The sequence below is a fragment of the Zea mays genome, chromosome 4 (genome assembly GCF_902167145.1).
Source record: "Zea mays cultivar B73 chromosome 4, Zm-B73-REFERENCE-NAM-5.0, whole genome shotgun sequence".
Lineage (NCBI taxonomy): Eukaryota > Viridiplantae > Streptophyta > Magnoliopsida > Poales > Poaceae > Zea > Zea mays.
This window is the reverse complement of record NC_050099.1, coordinates 245,966,118-245,986,332: the sequence shown is the minus strand read 5'-3', so window position 1 is coordinate 245,986,332 and position 20,215 is coordinate 245,966,118. Positions and strand designations below refer to the sequence as shown.

General features: G+C 42.7%; 2 protein-coding genes across 2 annotated transcripts; both read right to left on the bottom strand.

Annotated features, from left to right (window-relative positions):
• Window positions 1-456: 456 nt before the first annotated feature.
• Window positions 457-6,141, bottom strand: LOC100279602 (uncharacterized). The gene is made up of 8 exons (NM_001366099.1): window positions 5,883-6,141; window positions 5,716-5,780; window positions 5,508-5,606; window positions 3,968-4,015; window positions 3,799-3,868; window positions 3,450-3,521; window positions 2,781-2,900; window positions 457-1,129 (listed from the first exon to the last, which is right to left on the bottom strand). The coding sequence occupies exons 1-8, from the start codon at window positions 6,078-6,080 to the stop codon at window positions 986-988; spliced, it is 816 nt and encodes a 271-aa protein (NP_001353028.1). The 5' UTR covers window positions 6,081-6,141; the 3' UTR covers window positions 457-985.
• Window positions 6,142-6,458: 317 nt separating this feature from the next.
• On the bottom strand, window positions 6,459-19,005 carry LOC103654914 (DNA-directed RNA polymerase V subunit 1). Its single transcript, XM_008681721.3, has 19 exons — window positions 18,624-19,005; window positions 17,929-18,014; window positions 17,707-17,833; window positions 17,481-17,596; window positions 17,285-17,341; window positions 16,634-16,804; window positions 16,356-16,514; window positions 16,114-16,269; window positions 14,159-15,889; window positions 13,898-14,073; window positions 13,314-13,389; window positions 13,107-13,234; window positions 11,702-11,865; window positions 10,165-10,439; window positions 9,679-9,852; window positions 9,452-9,592; window positions 7,827-9,274; window positions 7,539-7,647; window positions 6,459-7,414 (listed from the first exon to the last, which is right to left on the bottom strand). Exons 2-19 carry the CDS (start codon window positions 18,010-18,012, stop codon window positions 6,908-6,910), a joined length of 5,799 nt encoding a protein of 1,932 aa, XP_008679943.1. The 5' UTR covers window positions 18,013-18,014; window positions 18,624-19,005; the 3' UTR covers window positions 6,459-6,907.
• Window positions 19,006-20,215: the final 1,210 nt, after the last annotated feature.

Sequence of the window (20,215 nt, the reverse complement as noted above, 5' to 3'; positions counted from 1 at the left end):
TCGGTTATTTTCAATTCATATGAATTGGAAGGGATTGATATGGATTGAAAGAAATTTTGACTTACTAGGGATTGAACCCCCTTAATCCCCCTCAATCCATATAGATTGAGCTAGAACCGAACAAACCCTTACTCATGAAAGACATTTTTTTGTTCCATGTAACCTTAAAGGAATTCCTTAAAGGAATTCCCTACAGGGCTATCGGGTCGCCATTGACATCTCTAGTGGCAACTCTCAATATCGACGACACATCGCCAATTTCGTGGTTTTTGCCGCGTTTTATTTAGCATGCAGGAATTTTCCAGGTAGACATCCATGTCTTTGTTTCTCTGGTGATCTCAGGACTGTGAACAATCTTGGCAGGAGATGGTGGTTAGCACCATCCTGAACTGATCCAATCTCGTCACTCATCACTAGTCGTTGCACATCGAATCAATGAGCAGCTACATCAGTCCAGATATGAAGCTAGTCATGCATTTGTGCAGAAAAGGCACCTGAGAGATCAAAGCTCTAGAATCCCTCCAGATCGAGAAGGCTATGCATTGGATCCCAGTACAAGATTCAAATACAACCAAAGATAGATTGAGAGCCACAAACAAGAGAGAGAGAGAGAGAGAGAGAGAGAAGCATGTACGGATGGCCAATCTCAATTTTCAACCCTGCTCTTTGCATTTGTCGTTCATTGATCCCAACTAAAATTTGTGATGGCTGACGGGGGAAAGTTGGCAGCTAGCAATCTCTATTTGCACGGTGGGAACAACTGCCCTGGGCTTCTATAGTTTCATAAGATGTCCTCTTTGTTTCTGAGATCATTGCACTAGTGGCAGACCGGTTTGGTACATAACAAGAAAATCTGAAGCTATTTAAAAGAACTCATTTGACCGCCAATGGTTAGTGGGTTCATGCAACTCTTGTACCCTTCATCTTGATCTCACTAGCAGAAGAATTTAAACGTATAAACCTCAGAGAAACAATCTGGATGTGGCTACAGAAGATCCCTGTACTTGAGAACATCGATCTTGTCCAAATCGTACTCCTGGCATATACTCAAAATGGTATCACAATCCAAACCTTCATCCAAGTTTCTACCCTCAAGAAACCTGTCAAGCTTTTCTGATGGCCGCAGCTTCTGCTCATGAAAAAAAACACATTAGTACAAATGCAGGGAATAGAAGTAACTGAAATCTAGAAAATTCATTTTTAAAACTTTAGGATAACCTACGCCGACACCCAAACATCCCTTTGTTCTACCACTTGTCTCAGAGAACATCTATTGCACACGTAAATATGATTTACCTAGTATAAATATGATTTACCTAGCATATAATACAGAACATGGATCTATGGAGGTTTGTTTGCCATTGGCTTTGCATTTCATTTCATAAAAGATTGGGACCTGATGTGGCTCATGAAATCTTAACTTATACCAGAAACGCAAATTTATAGTAGTTCCAGTCCAGCACTGTAGTATGTTATTCGTTTGTACTACCTCCCAGAATGGTAGTATGTTACTCATTTGTGCATATTCTAAGAGGCATGAACACATTTAAAAAGGTCGCTCATTCGAAACATTTGAATACAGAACTACAGCCAAATCAATGCAACAGCCTAAGATGCTCCCATGACAAACTTCGACAAATGCTTCGTTGAGATTTCATCTGGCCTGCCCAATACAATTGCATTATGTTAAGGTGACAGATCTTAGTAACCGGGAACTGGGAACTTGGCCACGTTCCTCGTTTCGGGAACGTTCGTTCCGTTCCGGGAACGTTCGTTCCGTTCCGGGAACGTGGGAACTGGGAACAATCTTGTTCCAGTAGTGTTAAATCCTAGTTTTTGTAGCGTTCCGCGTACCACGTTCCCGTTCCTCGATCCCATCGATCCGGGAACCTGGTTACTAATGGGGTGTTTGGTTTAAGGAATCAATACATCCAAATTGAGGTGGTGCATCATGGGTTCATTCCTCAAATTTGGTGGGATGACCTCATTCCTCATATTAGTACTAACTAACTAATTATGAGGAATGAGGTGGTGATGGATCAACTCATTCCATTCCACAAACCAAACAAAAATAGTGAGGAGTGAGAAGATGATGGACTAGTTCATTCCTCAAACCAAACACCCTATAAGTGACAGATGATAGGAGTAGGACCTCAGTGAAAGAAGATGGGCGATTAGGTGGAATAAATTCTCAATTGCTATGCAACAGCGAGTGTACATGCAAGGAAAGAATCAAAGCTATCCTCCGAATGTCCTCTAACCTAGCCTAATTAATAGTGTCTACAAAAGTACATGCAGACACGATCCAATCTAGCCTTTTTCTCTTTTTCTAATATAAAGAAAAATACTCTATTAAAGTACATGCAGACATGATCTGCTATTAGTGCCAGCAATGACTGAGATAAGAATATCAGTAATGACTACGATAAAGCACTTCTAACACTCAGTTTACCAACAATATCAAAGTACCGAATTTATATGGTTATTATGTTCCATCTATAATGCAAGATTTTATATTTGATCAGAAATGACACCATCAAGGAAACACTGAGTGTAATAAGATGTGTAGGAGCAGAAACGGCTTCTACTCTTTCTACAGTGTTTTGTCTTTATGGATTGCAAATGCAACAGTCCAAACAGATGCCTTTAATCTGAAGCGAACAACTTGATGATCAAAATTACAGTTGCCCATTACATTGCCTCATTGCAAAGCTGCCTGCTGCCCCAAGGATGCAACAAAGTAAAAGTCTTACTCATACGTAAAGGCTATGGCAACATACCCAAGGAGAATTCCTTGCATTTTCACTGGGTTTGCCATCCTTTACTGAATTAATCTTCTCCTCAAGAACTTTCCACTTATCTGAGCAGTCAGAAACTAGTAACTCGAGCCTCTCACTTCCCTATACCAAAATAAACATCAGGCAAACCCATGAAGAAACAATAAACAAATATCAATTGTGTCATCATCTGAACGTTTATATAGTACCTGACATATTAGATTGGTAAATGAAGAAATTGTTTCAAACAGAAAAGATTTGCGCAATTTAGGATCTTCCATAACAATGACAATGAAAAACAATGCACGCAAGCATTATTTACAAGTGAAACCAAAATCATGTAGGACTAATTTAAACTCGGTCGGGGAGGGAAAGACCGCCCACCCGGTATTATATTAAGAAGAGACCGAAACATGGTCTCGACCGAAAAAAAATCCCCGAACCCTGGCTCTCCATCACTAGCGGGCCATCACCGTCCACTCTGCAACGGCCCAGCCGGAGGATGGCGCGCAGGACGTAACCAGGAGCGGGCGGGACACAACGAGGGGATTTTTTTAACCATGCACGAAATTGGCCCCGAGGGGGATCGAACCCGAGACCTGGAGGTGGTACTCGGAAGCCTTAACCATTACGCTAGAGGCACTTTCGCTATGTAGGACTAATTTCACAAACCTGTAGAGCTCTCCAATGAGAATAAGCACGAAATAGCACCCAAAAGAATGGAATGTTTGGTAACGGTAGTACCTGCAATCGAGAAAAAAAAACAAGTAGAAGACATTTGCATCGTGTTATAGCTCATAAGTTAACACCACTTATACAAGTATGTAAAATAGAAACTGTGGAATAGTGAAGAATATAGTCACATTCTTTGACCCTTAGCCAAAACTTGACACAGTAAAATTAGCAATAAATCTAAAATGATAATATCTGAAGAGAATATCAAACCCTTCAACTGACAGAATTGTTTTGAATTATTAGTTGTCGATGAAACCACCACCCCAAAAAATGATTGTAAACCTACCATGAAAACACTAGTAACTGGAAGCAAACAAACCGAGCCATACAGAAATTTCTTGTGAACTGATGCACCCCTGGTTGTCAAAAACAATGCACGAGCATTAGGGTCAGAAAATATGCTAATTAAACTAAACAATGCACAATGTGTATATTTCAGGGCATCAAGAATTCACCTAACAGCAATATGCCGCAAACGTCGACGCACAAGACGAGAATTTATGCTGCAAAAGAGATTGTGATTTAGAATTTAACAAGCATATATAAATATAAATGAAGCTGTGCGAATGCAAAAAGGTGCTGGCCAACCGTGCTGGCAACTGGCAGATAGAAGACTTTGGCAACTAGCCAACCATGCAGTTGAACATGTATTACCGAAGCTATATTTTACAACAAAACAGCACTTAAGGTTACTCTGCTATGTAAGAGAATGAGGCAACTTCACGAGACAAGGTGAAGAGAGAGAGACAGAAAAATTAATAGCTAGCTATTTTGTAGGACAAGAGTATGACTGTATGAGCCATGAGGGATTATAATGTAAAGGAAAAAATAATGCATGTCAGATTCACATGAGAGTACTGAAATTGGTGTTGTTTGAACAGGATGGCCTGTAACTTGTAAGTCACTAAATTTGATTACAAAGGGCTTGACATGAAAGTCAACTATCAACCACATTACAACTTTCAAAGTTAATGAAGGCATTGCTACAACGTGATTTTCCAGATCCTATGGAGCTTATGCTATGAAAAACAACTGGCATGGACAACATATACGTTGTGGATGTCTTCATCAACAAGACCTATTCATGATAACATGATGCAAGCAGCAAGCAGCATCAGGCGTCCACCAGTGGCCTAGCTTATCCTAGTTGAGAGTTTGTTCAAGTTTGTTTGAATTCATTGCTGTAAGTCGCATAAGTTATTTGAGAGGAGAAGAAACAGCAGTATGTTAGTCAATCTTGTCAGGGCTGACTCTATGTAACAGAGTAGGGCAGATTCATTTGGTTTAAGCAGAAATAAACATAAAAACTAAGACCGTTTTCAGAGGGTGAGTCCAGTCTATCTCTGCCTATATTACTAATCGATCCACTTTCACCAAATCCAGCCATATTAGTGTACGTCTATCCTCGACCAAGCATACATAAAAGACATAATAACAGTGTAGTAAGAAAAGGCACAGATTACAATCATGAAGAAAACAAATTGACAAGGAACCACTGACTGAGCATGCACATGCTTGCACACAAATAGCCGTTGACTGCCAGCATAAACCAATGCCAAGGCACATCCAGAAAAACCCAGTGTATCACAACTCTTGAGACCGGGTGGCAAGATGGTTGAGATTCTAAGGAAGTTAGAGCACAAGGTCATCGTACAGAAGTACTTAAGTAGGAAACCCACACTACCCTTGGTATGGTTTCTCTTACCCTGTTATGTTACGTCGTTAGTGTTACTCATTGCTGACAATGTACATAAGCAAAGCCTATGGCAATGGCCATTGCTCTAACAAGTAACAACTGAGATTGGGTAAGAACCTGAGGACATTTTGACAGGACACATTAATGCAATCACGGAACTCACAAGGACTAGCACCTTCGTCCCATTCGAACCAAAAGAGAGAGAGAGAGAGACGTCTACAGTCTACTAAATACAGACGACGGATTGCTTCTGCCAAGAGAAGTGGAGATGCAGAGATTATCATAACAGCACAGCTGACCTCGCCGGATGCACGATCTCGAGCGCGCTCACGTCCTTGGTGACGGACTTCAGGAGCACCTCCGACGGCCTCACCCGGGACAGCAGCTTCAGCCCGAAGCTGCAACACGAGAGAAAGCAGACCGCGCATAAGCCCCAACGACCCAGCATCATTTCGCCATCTCCAAATCAATCCCAGTCCAGCCTTAAACCCGCCGCGAGCAACTCACCTGTGGATCCGGCTCTTCATCGACCCCTCCGGCGCGCTCCCGAACCCGACCCACGCCCTGTTCATCTGCGCATCCAGACCAACCCATCAGAAAGCCCAAATACAGGCGACGCCACGGGGACCCGCACCGCACGAGCGTGGAGAAGGGCGCGCGTGGGAGCCACGCACCTTGTCAGCGACGAAGTCGACGACCGCCTCGGCCTTCTCCGGCGCCGTGCGGGACCCGGAGGAGATGCCGCGCCAGAGGTCCCTCAGGGTCGGGCGCGGGAGGGCGCCATCAGCAGCGGGCGCTGCGGCGGAGGCGCGCGGGAGGGCGAAGCACCAGGCGCGGCCCTTGACGGGGAAGACGACGACGCGGGCCTGCATCGCGCGGCGCGGCGCAACGAGTGGGAGCAAGGGTGGGACGGCGCGGGGGCGGGACGGTGGTGACGAGTGACGACTGGCGAAGTGGCGAGGCAGAGCGCACTGAGACTTGGAGGTGAGTCAGAGACACTCTAGTGTCGAGACAAAAACGGCTTTCGTTTGGCGGCCCAAGCGGCGCGGTTGGGCCGCCGGTGGCCGTGCAAGCGCTTCTGGGCTATTAGATGAGGATCGGAGGACTAGAAACATGTTTCACCTAAATACTTGCTGTCGTATGTTTTTTACCCTTGTTTATTTCGCATTTACGCTCATAAGTGATACCGAGTATTTTCGAACACGTGCTCCATCTCAAACTGGGCTTCCATTGAACAAAGGCACGCAATGTAACACTATCTACTAGCTCAACAAGCACATATCTGGAGGACAAAGGCATACATTTGCTGATCGACCTGACAACCAAACGACCGCACCAAACAAATCCCTAGGTTTCCAGAGTTTGGCATCACCGCTGGCAAGCCACAGCCCAGAAACCATCAAAAATTTAACAGCAGACGGACTCACAGATTCCAACAGTGGGGAAGGTCCAACTAGATACGGTAAAGGCAGCAGGGGGTAGCTTTGTTCCCAAGGATTTACATGGTTCCCATCAGGGCGAGACGAAACGGACGAGGACGAGCAAGCGGCCGCTAAGGGCTAGAATGTTTGCCGCTACTACCTGTCCACCTCTCCAGATGAAGTCAAGGGGAGTTAACTGACGACTTAGCAAGGGAATGCTCCCTTGCTCAGAGCACAGGTCTGGCTTTTACATGCGGCAGCTTCACACAGCCTAAATATCAGTCAGCGTCGAATCTGGGTCCCCAGTCAGCTTGCGGAGCCTTTCCTAGAAGCCCCGTGCCGTCGGTTGTGTCTGGCTCAGAAGCCACTTGTGGTGCCACAGCTGGAGAAGCCGGAGTCAGATCGTGCTGCTCCCCTAGGATCACAGCGTCGCCTGTTGAGTCTGGTCCGGCGATGTGAGTTCCTCCTTCCAGAGGCACTGCGGGAGAACCCCAAGTCTCTTGTGGAACCTCTGCCTGAGGGGCTGGAGGAGTGCCTTGCTCTGTCTCAGCTGCGGTTGACGGTGGAACCTCATCCGGGGCGCCTGATGCTGTCCCAACATCAGCTGGTGGTGCCTGCCTGCGACGGGGCCTTAAGTACTTCATGCAGAATGTGTCGGCGTCCTCCGTGTAGCTCTTCCTCACAAAGTTCTCCAGGCACTTCAGGTAGGAGAAATCTGCCTGGGATCCATCTGTGGAGACCACGAAAAAGCACCGAGTGTCCTGGAAAGTCTGGTGCTTGTTGACCTGTCAAAAGCAAGGCGATTACAGACCAACGGTCCAAGATAAGACTTGTTTTCACCATGGAATCCTTGATGGATGTGCTCAGGTGACGAAATGCAGAACCCAAAGGCGAAATGTAAAACCGTACCGTTAGGTAGTCGATTTCACCAGACACCTTGGATTGCTTTTCCGGGTGGTGCTCAAGAACTTTCTCCAGGATAAACTTCTCGTCTTCTGGATTAAGTCTAACACCGTCACTGAGAAATTTAAGACAGAATAAAATTAAAATTATCACTGCATAAAACAATATAGCTGTCATGCATACTGTATGCTTTCATGTAAAACATCAGTCACGCTTTTCATTGCTTAATTAAAAAAAACTACAGGTACTATGCAGCACCACAAAAAATCAGCAAGCTATTGTGAGTTCATTTACCATGCTTCACGGAAGATGCTTCTCACACGTAATTTAATAGGTTCAACTTCTAGAAGAATGTTCTTCTCCGCAACTGTTAGTTCGAACCGTTGTCTTGGTGGAGGTGGACCCCTCTCATCTGGTCTCCTTGGGGGTCTCCCAGGATTATTTCTTTGGCTGCTCCAGTTACCAGACTTTGCCCCCCATCCATCTGATTTCCACTCCTTGTTACCAGAATCAGTTGTCTCCGCTGGTGTTGCAGCCCCCCAGGAGTCTTCTGCGGCAGAATCCGGGGCATTTTTTGCCACATTGTCCCAAGAATCATTCTGTGCATCATTCGTCTGGATTGTCGCCTTACTCCATGAATCTTGGAGTGAATCAAGATCCTTCATAGATACTACTTTATCCCATGAACCATCCTGAGTGTTGTTATTGCGAGCTGCGCTCTTAACCCAGGAATCCTGCAGTGCATCAGTGTTATCCCATGGACTTTCATTTGATCTCCCTGTATTCCATGTGTCTGATTCTTTTGGGACTTTCGGATGATCGTCAGACTCCATCTTATCTTCCTCACCCCAACTGGATTCTGCATTAGACTTGGCATTTGGTCTTCCAGTTCCATCTCCAGCATTCCAAGCAATTTCTGATGACGGCATCACATTGTTATAGGAGGAATCATGATCAGCATTTGTCTTCTTCTGTTTGTAATTGCTTGGCTGCTCCTCCCATTGACAGTAGTTACCATCTGCCTTCTTTTTTCCCCTGGCGTTTCCCCATGTGTCCTGATCTACATCCAAACTCTGCCCATTCCAATTGCTGGGATGCTCCCAATTGCCATGGCCATCATCAGACCTGTTCCCCCACGCACCATCACCTCCATCTCCTTTTCTTTTGTCCCATGTATTTTCTGATGAGTCATTTTTCTTTGATGCCTCAGGAGTGCTGGACTTTTCCCAATTACCATCACCTGCATCTGATTCCATTTTAGCACCCTTATCAGCCCAAGTATCTGTTTCAGCTGGTTCTCCAGATACAGTTGCCTCACCTGTTGGCTTCTCAACGCTCCAGCCTCCCCAATCAGTGGTGGAATTGTCCTGCACCTTAGCATGCACTTCCCATGAATTATCTTGATCTGCTGGCTTTGCAGCAGCTCCACCTCCACTACTCCAGCCTCCCCAGTCACCAGAATCATTCGCAACACTAGCATTCTGTTCCCAACTTGAGTTCGTTGTTATGCCAATTTCCCATGAGCTGCCTTTCTGAATATTTTGCTCTTCAAAATTATCCTCAAAGGTAGGCTTACCAAGGGTCCCATCTGGCTCAGGAGATAAGCACATGTCATCTGCTGCATTCTCCTCTACAAGATAGTCAACATCGTCCAAGAACATGTAGTCTGTCTTTTCTTGGTCAGTCCTGACCAATGCTAAGAAATCGTACAACCCATCCCCATACTCCTTGTTGCTTTTCAGCTGCAACAAAGAAATTAAACATTTTAGTGAAAAATCCATATAGTTGGATCATATCAACCAACAGAGGAGCTTTCTGTGACACCAAAAATATCTGGCCTCATAAGATGTAGGCTCAACATTTGCTACCTGATATAGTGATATATAAGCAATAAGCTCTGGTTGATAAGATAAGCAAACCTGATTTTCATTCCAGAGAATTTGAAAAGATGACCCAGTACCAACTGCTGCATGCTTGCCCCATGCGGACGATGAGACCACACATCCCAATGAATCAGAATCACATTTTTCTGCAGCCTTCTCAAAGCATTTCATAGGGGTCTAAAAAAACAAAATATGTTATTTGAGCACAAAGCACCAATGACATGTAAGAAATTGTGGACAAGATATTTCAAGCACAAACTTACAAACAAAGTGGACTCGGTGAAAGGCACTTGAACTTTTAATGAACGGAAAGTTGCCTTGTAGCCAGCAATGTTGAACCCAATCAAATTTCCAGTGCATGTCATGCTGTTTGCCACAAGTATCAAATGGTCTTTAAGAACTCCTTTATTAACCATTTTTACAGTCGTTGAAAGCCGCTGAATAAATAAGCAAGCATTAGAACATCAATGCAAATGATGCAAGATGAATAAGAGAAGTGCTCTCACTGTAATAAGTACTATACAACACCAGCCAACTGGATGCAAAATAAAATGTTGTCTCACAACCACACCTCAGAATATCTAATTAACCCAATCAAACTAGAATAGACACTGACCCTAAACAAGGAAAGATCTACCAATCCCCAGAAGTCCTTGGGTGGGGAATAAGTGTCCTTGGGGTATCACCGTATCACTGCAGTCAAAACTGCTGACTAACAATTAATATTAAAACATGCTTAGTTGACAAACCTGCACCACTTGATCGAAGGCACATGAGATGCCAATAAGTTCCCTCACTTGTTGAATGCCATATGGAATAGACCTCCGTGTGTCAATGAGGTTAAGTACAGGTAAGCAGGCATCAATTGCTGTTCTCCAGGCATCACCATTGCTTACAGCATCATCTTTTTCAACAATGATTTCTAATGCTGACTCGCCCTTTGATACCTTCCGTGTGTGTTTTACCCAAGATGCTGCATCTGATTCAACCCAGATAACTTTTGCCGCTTGAATTCGAGGATCACCTGCAAAACAAATGAACACCAAACAATTAAGATCAAGGTCACTTCCCTTCCTTTTTTTCTCGAATAACACAGGGGATCTGCGAGTCATTTCATTAAGAAGAAAGAAACAGATAAGTCCAGCAAGGCCGGACAGGATACACTAAACCCACACCCACTCACACAAAACCTGAAAAACTAGCCAAAACAAGCAAGGGCTTAGACCAAGACCAACCGAAAGCTGGAGGGAAAAGGGACACGGCAGATTTTCTACATGACCAACTATAGATTTCCAAGACCAGGGGGTTCAAGCAGTCCTGGACATGGTGAATTTTGAATCATCATTAGGGAACATCTAATAGTGAATTTTGAATCATCAATCAGTTGACAAAAGAACATGCATGACCTCAAATGTAGTTTTACACCTATAAGGCTATCAAAACAGTAAGCCCCAGAACAGTCTAACATTTTAGTCACAGCTGGCATTGCAGATAGTGAATGTAATATTTTACCCATTAAACTCAGGTGTCGTGAAGTAAATATTGTGATCTTATAAGTCCAAATGTGTATCATCCATATCGACCTTACTAATTTTAATGTAGAGATAGGTTGATAGATGGTGCATATACATCTATTTGATAGATGGAGCATATACATCTTATAAGAATACTGAAGTATGTTCAGTGTATCTGAGTTGATAAATACAGGGTAGGCAACTAGGCATCATAAGCCAAAGTTCTGCTGAGTTCAGAACTCATACATTCTGATAAGAAAAAACAAGTGTTTCTGCTGCATAATACTCTAGACAAATACTGCACTGTTTGTCGATTCTGCCTGCTTCCTGCATACCCCATAAATCATAACCTTGAACTTGGGACTCAGGATAAAAGCCAAAATTCTAAACAGTAGAAATGGGGCCATGGGACTAGAAATAAAGAGCATATCTATTGAAAACAATTTTCCTTCAGCCGATAGTTTTTTTAGGACAATACAAGACCAAGATGATGTTCCACCAATGATCTCATGTCAGTAGAACCATGGCATATTGGGCATGATGAGTTCAACCAAGACAAGCTTAATGTCTTGCCTTCACAGGTATCCATTGTGCAGCCCCTCTACTCTACATATGTGCCATTATTATGAAATAAAAGTTAAGCTCGCAGCAGTCCTCTCAATAAGATAGCAACAGTGAAGAGTGAACTTTTATTTGTATGGATTAAGTGAAATTTGAAGCTATACGGTAAATAAAATTATAAAAGGAACTTAGTTTGTACAACTCACTATACCTTTAATAATTGTATCTAAAAGCACTGAGCAGACAGAGTCAGCTATCACATTCACTGCTCTCTCAATAGACTCGGATAGTACAATGTCATCAGAAAAAGCAAACTGCACACATGGAACCTTATGTAGCTTTCCATCGATTGGCATCTGAGTGAATGAACAATCACTGCAAAGGTTACAGTAAAAAGATGTAATACTTAGAGCATATTCAATAAGGTGCCTCAAAATAGTGCTCTAAAAACTAAAATGCTACATCATTTGAAGTGTTTAGATTGTCTCCAGCGGGTAGTGTAAAATAGGGGACGCGGAACTGTAAATGACATTGTTTGCAGAGTGAAGTTTGAAATAGGGGCTGAGATAGGGGATCTGTTGGAGATAGACTCAGGGCACTAAAAATCAATTGAGCTCCAAGAGTTAAGCCCTATAAGGCACTAATTTGGGGGTGTAGTATATTTAAGGCACTTCATGGTGTGCCCCATATTTTTTCTGATAAAAACTTGTAAAATAGGACACTGTTGGCACTGATTTAAGGCACTGTTGGAGATTGTGTGTGTGCGCGCGCGTGCGCGAGCACGTGTGCGTGTCAAACTCACTCATTAAACGTACTAGGAAGAATATACTTTAATAAACATATAATGGAACCAACAAAAGATTATTAGTTCCAAATTTAAGCAAAACTTAAGCTGTTAAGCATGCCCTTGTAATACTACAGAATAGACAAACTCACACTCAACTAACAAAAAGAAAAGGAAATGTCCAATTTTCATACTGCCCAAAAGATTATTAGTCGCTATTGTATCATTTCTCCTTTCTTTCATGTCAGCTGTGGTCTAGTGAATCCATTGGAGTTTTGATCTTTGTCAGCTTGTCCAAAAAACGAGACCGCTCTGGTTTTCAAGGCAGCCTAATTTTTTCTCATGTACTACAGGAGCGTACCTTTCTAGCTACATTGTATGTCTATTCTACAACGCCAAAAAATTAATTTGGGCCTCCTTGTGGGACATAGTAACAAATCTGAAGTAGGATCTCAGCTCTCATCAAGGACACCCCCCCCCCCTTCCCTCCCCTTCTAGCTAGGCCTCCAACTCAGGACCCTTGACTGCCTCCAACTCAGGACCCTTGACTATGATACAATCAAGGAGTTAAAGTTTGCCCAGAAAATTAATCTGACAAAAATTGGTAACTCTGCAGCTGTGCAGCATCGCCAACATCCATAGCTGGTAGCCTGGTACTAACAATATAACCAGAGGCTTATCTAAACAAATCATGTACTACCTCCATTCTCGAATATTTGTCGTCCGCTAGTTCATTTTTGAACTAAAGTGCGACAAATAAAAAAGAACGGAGGGAGTATGTGATACTTAGTGTTGAACAAATTAAAGCTCACAGGAAAATTAAGAAGGATACCAAGTAGCAAAAGTAATTTTTTTAAAGATGTGGCAAAGGTGTCCTTTCTTCTTTCCAAATCTCCCAGAAACTTCTTGACATTTTTGGAGAATGTCTTGAGTACTAATGTTTATCCTTTCTAAATGCCCCTGCAAAAAAATCATGCATACTTTTTTTACAGAAACAGTTTATGCAAAAAAATTCAGTATAAATCATATATCAGTATACCTTGTCAAGGTGAATATGTCCTACAAGAGTTGGGGCAGCTTCAGATGTTCCATCTAAATTTATTTGCTTCTGATGCCTGAAAATGCAAGCAACATATTTATGGTTAACCCCAAAGAAATAAGCACAGAATCTGCACCACAAGAGCATCCTACATCTATTCTCACTTTAAGAATGATCAGACCATGCATTTTAACCACTTTGATTAGAAAGCTTGCTAAGTTTTCTCATAACAATGCTGCTTCAGTAAGTAGCCATGTCTGACCCAATTGCTTATGTAAACAAGCAAGTGCTAAACTAATCTGCCAACTTGCATAGCATTGCACAATCTGACAGGAAAATCGGAGGATAGGGTAGCTCAAAAATGCTGATTACTCAAACATGGAAGAATAAGCATCTAATTTCATGGAACATGGATATATGATATGACCATTAAACAATCAAATAGAAACGAGAATCGAGTTTATCTTCAGAAAAACTGGTTAACTGGCTTTTACTAGCCGCCATAAGACAGCATCTCAGAGCAATCCACAAAAAAAGGGGCAAGGTGGCAGTGATGTTTAAGGACTTCATTTATGGTAACTTACTCAATGCAGATATCAGTAGCACAATCCCCAAGTGTGACTCTCTTAAGACAACTTTGTACTGCAAGTGCAGCCCTTTCCTTGCAGAATTTTTTTGCGCAAGAGCAATCATTCAGGAATAGGACCACTTTCCGATCTTTCACATCATTTTTATAGGAAGTTCTTGTCTGAAGAATTTCCTGTGATAATAATAAAACAAACTTATTAAGCAGTAACAACAAGGCCTCTAAATTAAATGACAAGAAATATTTATAACATTACTACCTTCATTGACTCCCATGAAGCATTGTTACTTTGGGAGGAATCCAAGACAGCCTTGTATGCAGGGTTCGAGATAGCTGTGGCGGCTAAGACACCCACAGGTTCACCAGGAGGTACAACACTTGAAGAATCAGTTTCATCATCTTCCCCATACTTAAGTTGAATGATAGAATTGCTACAAATGTTTCTCACAGTTCCATCATAACATATAACTACATCCCTCAAGATGGCCATTAAATTCTTGAACAAAGTTCCAGGTTCTGACAGACCTCTAGAGGAGCGGATCATAGCTTCTCTAGTGGATATAGCATGTATCAACTCTTCATAAGGATTGAGACCATGAAAATATGAACTTTGGACAAGACCATACGCTTCTGGAGGATACTCATCTCCAATGGCCAAGTGTTTATTAACAAAGTTTGTGAAGCAGTCCTCTACCAAGCGTCTTGAATACAACTTGCCTTCACGATACAGTTGCAAGCCAACAAAACCAACTTGTTGAACTACTTTTGACATTGAGGCTTCCTTTTTCGGATCAATCAGCAGACCAAGGTCAGAGAATTTCCCAACAGAATCTGAAATCTGCTGTTTGACATTTTTCAAATTGTTTTCGACTCGGAATTCTACGAATTGACTTGTAGAGCACCTAGACTGCTCAAGAATAAGGGACTGATTTCGAATGTCCTTTTGTGCTTCCTCCAATAAAGCCTTGGGAACATTAAAATCCCGCAGACTTATACTCAAACCGTCAAGAAGTAAAAACTCCATCAACAATGGCTCCAACACATTCAGAAATTGCAGAGCTTCTTTTGGACCCTTCTCACGAAGGATGGAGGACACCAAATCAGGGAATGAGTCCTGAACAGATTCTTTGCCAAGGTCCAGCCTTATGATTGTGCTGTCCCTAACCAAGTGTGTGTCCCCTTGGCAAGTCAGGTTAGCTGGAAATGCACCTTGCACTATCTGTGATATTGTCCAAGATGGAACTGGCTTGATTACAGCAGGAGCAAGAAGTGAAAATGGCACAAACATTGCCAACTGGTTTGCTAATTCCTTGTGTAACATGGTTGTATGAGACATAGCCTTCATAGCTACCAAGGAGTCGTTACCTAGCTGGAGATTAACCTTCCCACTGTGCGAACTAATGAGTTGCCTCTCAACACTAAAAAGCTCCAAGGCTTCAGCTTTTGCAGCAAGCGATTGTGGATAATATATGTGTACGCAATCCCCGTCAAAGTCAGCAGAAAAGGGGCCACACATGAGAGGATTGATTTTGACTGTATGGTCATCATGCACATATGCGTAGAAAGCTTGGAGAGAATGCTTATGTGTGCTGGGTGGCCTGTTAAGAAACACAACATCCCCATCAACTATCCTCCGACTGATAGTCTGACCAACTTTAAGTGTTGTGTACCCTTTTGATCCAACAGTGATGGCATATGTAGCTTGACCATCTCTGTAGGTCAAACAGAGTCCCTTGTCTACCACGTCTTGCAATCTGTTAATGTTTATGTCAGTTACCTGCTCTTCGAATGTCATTCTCTTTGCAACTTCAGAAGGAAGCCCTACAACACCTAGCCCAATATATGGATCTCCTGTCAGAACGCTGCGAGATGAAAAACCTGACCCTTTGCTGATAAACAGTGTCCGCATCTTTTCTAACCACTGTTTTGTTGACAATGCAGCTGAATCAGCACTGCCAACAGTAAACCGCTTGGTGTTGTCTTGAGGGCCCTACAAAATAAGATACAAAAGTTATCGTGGTCGTAGAGAATACAAAAAAACAACTCAGCTAGAAATAAAAAGGATGATCAGAAATAAATGCCAGTGTGCACTATAAAACCGATCAAAGCACACAAAGGTGCAGGGATTTCTGTAATTCTAGTGGTTATAAATAAACTGTGACTGTTTCTCATGCACCATGTAAACAGGTTAAATTATCTAATTTTTTCACATACCCTTGTAGTGCCCCTTAGACGTATGTACTGGCCAATCGCAAGCTGCAAATCACATGATTCAGCATCATGTGATTCAAAGTTTGGGGAACCAGATCTTGATCTTTTAATCTGTTCTATTTTCTGAAGAACCTTCTTCAACAGAGCTATTGAAATGTCCTGGTATGAAAAGCAATTAAATCAGGACATCAGATAGGACTCAACAAATAGAAGAAACTACCAGATACATGTACTAGAAAACTCACATATGACATAATGCTCTGCCCATCGGTGAACTCTGGAATATATAGACAGTTCGGAGGTACTGGAAGGTACTTCATCACATACCCAGTCTGAACAATGTATCCCCGTGCAGCTAGCTTTCTCCTAGTATCATCAGGAACCTTCTTCAATATATTTAGAGCCTAACAAATAATCAAGAAATAAATCAATTATCAGTGCGTTATTCAAACAACCTGGAATTCATAAAAGCTACCAAAATAAATCTCGTGAAAGCATAACTCATGACTCATAAGAATATCACCTCTTCTGGAAGCAGTGTCCTATGGTGAGAACATCCACCATGATGAAATCCATATTTATCAAGAAAGTTCCATGAACGTTCTGTCATGTGTTTATTATGAGGTGCTCTCAACTCTAAACGAATTGCACCATCTGTTGTCTTGATTTCCTTCAAAGACAGGGCTGGAATATCCTATAAACAACAAGTTCTGGGATGGTCAGGAAACATTAGTGGACACTCATCCAGCCAACACAGGTTTAGTGTAAGCACTGGCACCAGACCAGCAGCAAGCAAGATTACTGTATGAAAGCCATCCACTAATCAACAAGGACATATGACTGACTTCAATGTGTATGCTATATTTGTCAACTATACTGAAGTTACTTATGAAGGATATATAACCAGATTAGCTGCATTTGAATAAATTTCAGTGTGAAATAGTACCTCCCTAAGGCACTGAATCAGTATATCCTGTTATGTCTTCAGCCTCTTAAATAACAACTCGTCAATCATTCAGACCACAGAGGAAAGTGGTTCAATTTGAAACACTGATATACTTTATTTTAGCGTGGGCATTTACTTCCATATCCCTACATATACCAGTAACTAGTCCAAGGTATCTATTTACTCTTACTTCAAGCCAGAACAAAAAAGAAGAATGCTGGTGTGTACCCTGCAATAAGAGCACAAAGTTGGTGCCGCGTTTCCTTTTCCATTACTTTGTTTCACCTGCAAAGGTGAAAAAGATTTCATAAATAGCAACCCAAGGTTAAGCATCAGTGTAAAAACACATAAGGTTCAAACAAATCAGGAAATTAAGTATAGAAAAACAACGAAGTAAGGTTATGCAGTTCCGGTTTACAAGTACCTTCCCTTTCTTGATTCGAAGGCACTTCAGACATATCAAGCTCAATAGTTGCCTCAGTTCAGTGACATGACATGGATGGTATATGGGTACAGGTAGTTCAATGTACCCAAAATGGCCTACATAAGCAGAGAAACTTAATTGTTAACGAAAGGAAAAGGTGTCCTCGCTAAGCTGATCTCTAGAGCACACTGTATGAAAGTGTTATGAACAAAAAAACATTGTGTACCTTCGCATTTGTCATTTTCAGAGGCACCACAGGATTCACACTTCCCAGCTTCAAGTGGCAACCCAAGGAACGGATTTCCAAGCTGGCTAGGATGGGTCACTGGGCACTCGTTTATGGAGTATGTGCACTTCAGAAATAAAAAAACATTTAAGTCATCATTGGAGAAAAGGCATCTCGGTATGCTGGAATTACTGGTAAAAACACCAGGTTTGTAGAACTCACTATCTCTTCTCCGGTAGAGAGGCTAAGTTTGATGCTTTTAATAGCACCTTCAGATATTAGTATCACCGAGTGATCCTCCTCCATTTCTATGCAACCAACGGATGGGGAAAAGATGTCAGGTACACAGTTCGCAAAAGAGAACAAGGTAGCAAAAAATACCAACAAACGAACAAACTAACGGCCTGTTTGGAACAGCATATATAAGAACTGATTAAAATCTAATCTAAATTTCAGATAATCTGCAGTCTAAAAATCCTAAAGTACATAAAAAACTAATAGTTTGGCAATCCTGAATTCCTGATTATTAAGTTGATTTTTAAGTGTAAAAAGACCTTTGTGACCCCTTTCCCAGACCAGGCAAAACTGTGACTGGCAAATCAACAAGTTTTTCCCATCCGTTGTACTCCCCTTATTCTTCGTTCCCGCCGCTCCTAGATCCTAGCTCCCTCGCCTGTCACCAGTCACCACACAGCCACCTCCCTCGCCGCCACGGACGCTTCCCGTGTGATCCCCGGGGCTGAGAGGGTACCCATCAAAACCCTCGACAAAGGGGCAAAACGCACACAGCACCCCCAGAACACCATTCCGAGTGGCGGCCCGCGTCAGTCCCCGATCGCCGGAACCCGGAACCCCACCCGCATTGCACGGACACGGCCGCGGACCTTCCCGTGAGGCCCATCAGACCCCGGACTTACCAATACGCGACGGCGCCGCCCCACGTCTCGGCGGCGTCCACCGACCGTCTAGCCGTCTCCTTGGGCCGCCGTGATCCTCCCGTCGCGGCCGCGCTAAAACCCTAGCGCGGGGAAGGGAGGGTTTTGCTCCGCCTCGGAGAACACGAGGAGAAGTTCACTGTACGCGTGTGAGAAAGGAGGGAGGGGAGGGGAGGAGACAGGACAGGGAGGTGGAACTGGACGACGACCGGTCAGCCGAGGACGAGGCGCACCGGTGCTCCGTCACGAAATGAGAGGCGCCGTGCCCGTGAGCAGGTAATGGTAAAGGGTAGTGACCCCACTGCGCGACTGGCGTGGAGAACGCTGCGAGTTCCACTGACTGACTGGTGGGAAAGCTATGGGCTAGACCTACCTGGCAGACTGGGGTGGGTGGGGAGGCGTTACGCCGTCGCCACGGCTGGTTTCACCGCCTTCGCCCGTCTGTAATCGTGACCGGCTGACAGCATTGATGCAGGTGCAGCTGTGTAAAGATGAATACGGATATTTTTTTCGAATATTAATGTTTTTAGGTTTTTATTGTAAATAAATGGGATATATAGAATCAGTTATGTAATGTTTTTGTTTTTAGTACTGAGATGGTAAATATTTATAAAAGGTAAGCTTCATATTTATCACTAGGTATATACCCGTGCGTTGCTACGGATTAATATGATGAAATATATTATATGAAAACACTAATTGTTGTTCTATTCTTTTGTTAGCATCGCTAAAAGTGGATATTTACATACCTTAAAAGATATAATATGACATAATTTGAATAGTATGACAGAAGATTCAATCATATACTTGAGTAATACTTATTGCACTATCCAAACTCCAGAGTCACATAATTTCTCACATACACACAAGTAACACACAGATATTGTGACACACCACAGACAACAACCTAAACATCACTCTTCACTGAAGAAATGTAGCCATCTTGGTCATCATAGTACTTGAACCACATCATGATCCCTCCATATTCCCTGAGTTATTGATCAATGGAAGCACGTAAGACTTGATGTCATCAGCGAGTATAAAACCACTCCTAGCTGCCTCAGGCGAAGATGGGAGGCCAAGAAAGATCTGATTCACAGAAATGAATAGCCACTGCTTCCATGAATCAGCAAGACCAGCTGTTGTGATTTTTTGTTGGGTATTATAAATTAAATCACTTACGTGACGTATATCTTCGCACATTATTCAATCAGACCAGATAGGATAGCTGTGACAAGCCATATGTCATCCTTTGGCATTTCTAGGCTGCCAATAAGAGTGGCCTGAAAGGAAACATCATTCAGATAGCAGCATGTATAATAACGAAAGCATAAATGACATACCAAACCAATCACAACAGAAATTAGAAAGCTGAAACAAAGAACAACATCACAAGTTCACCCAAACCATAGGGTCACTTTTGAGTCAAACAATTAGCAAAGACCGAAAAGAGTGGGAGTCATATCATGAAGCAAAGAAAAATGGTGAAATGGTTTGGTGCAAAATATAACTACCATAGGACTGAAACATATTGCACAAGCTTTAAATTTCTATCATGATATACTATTTGGAGT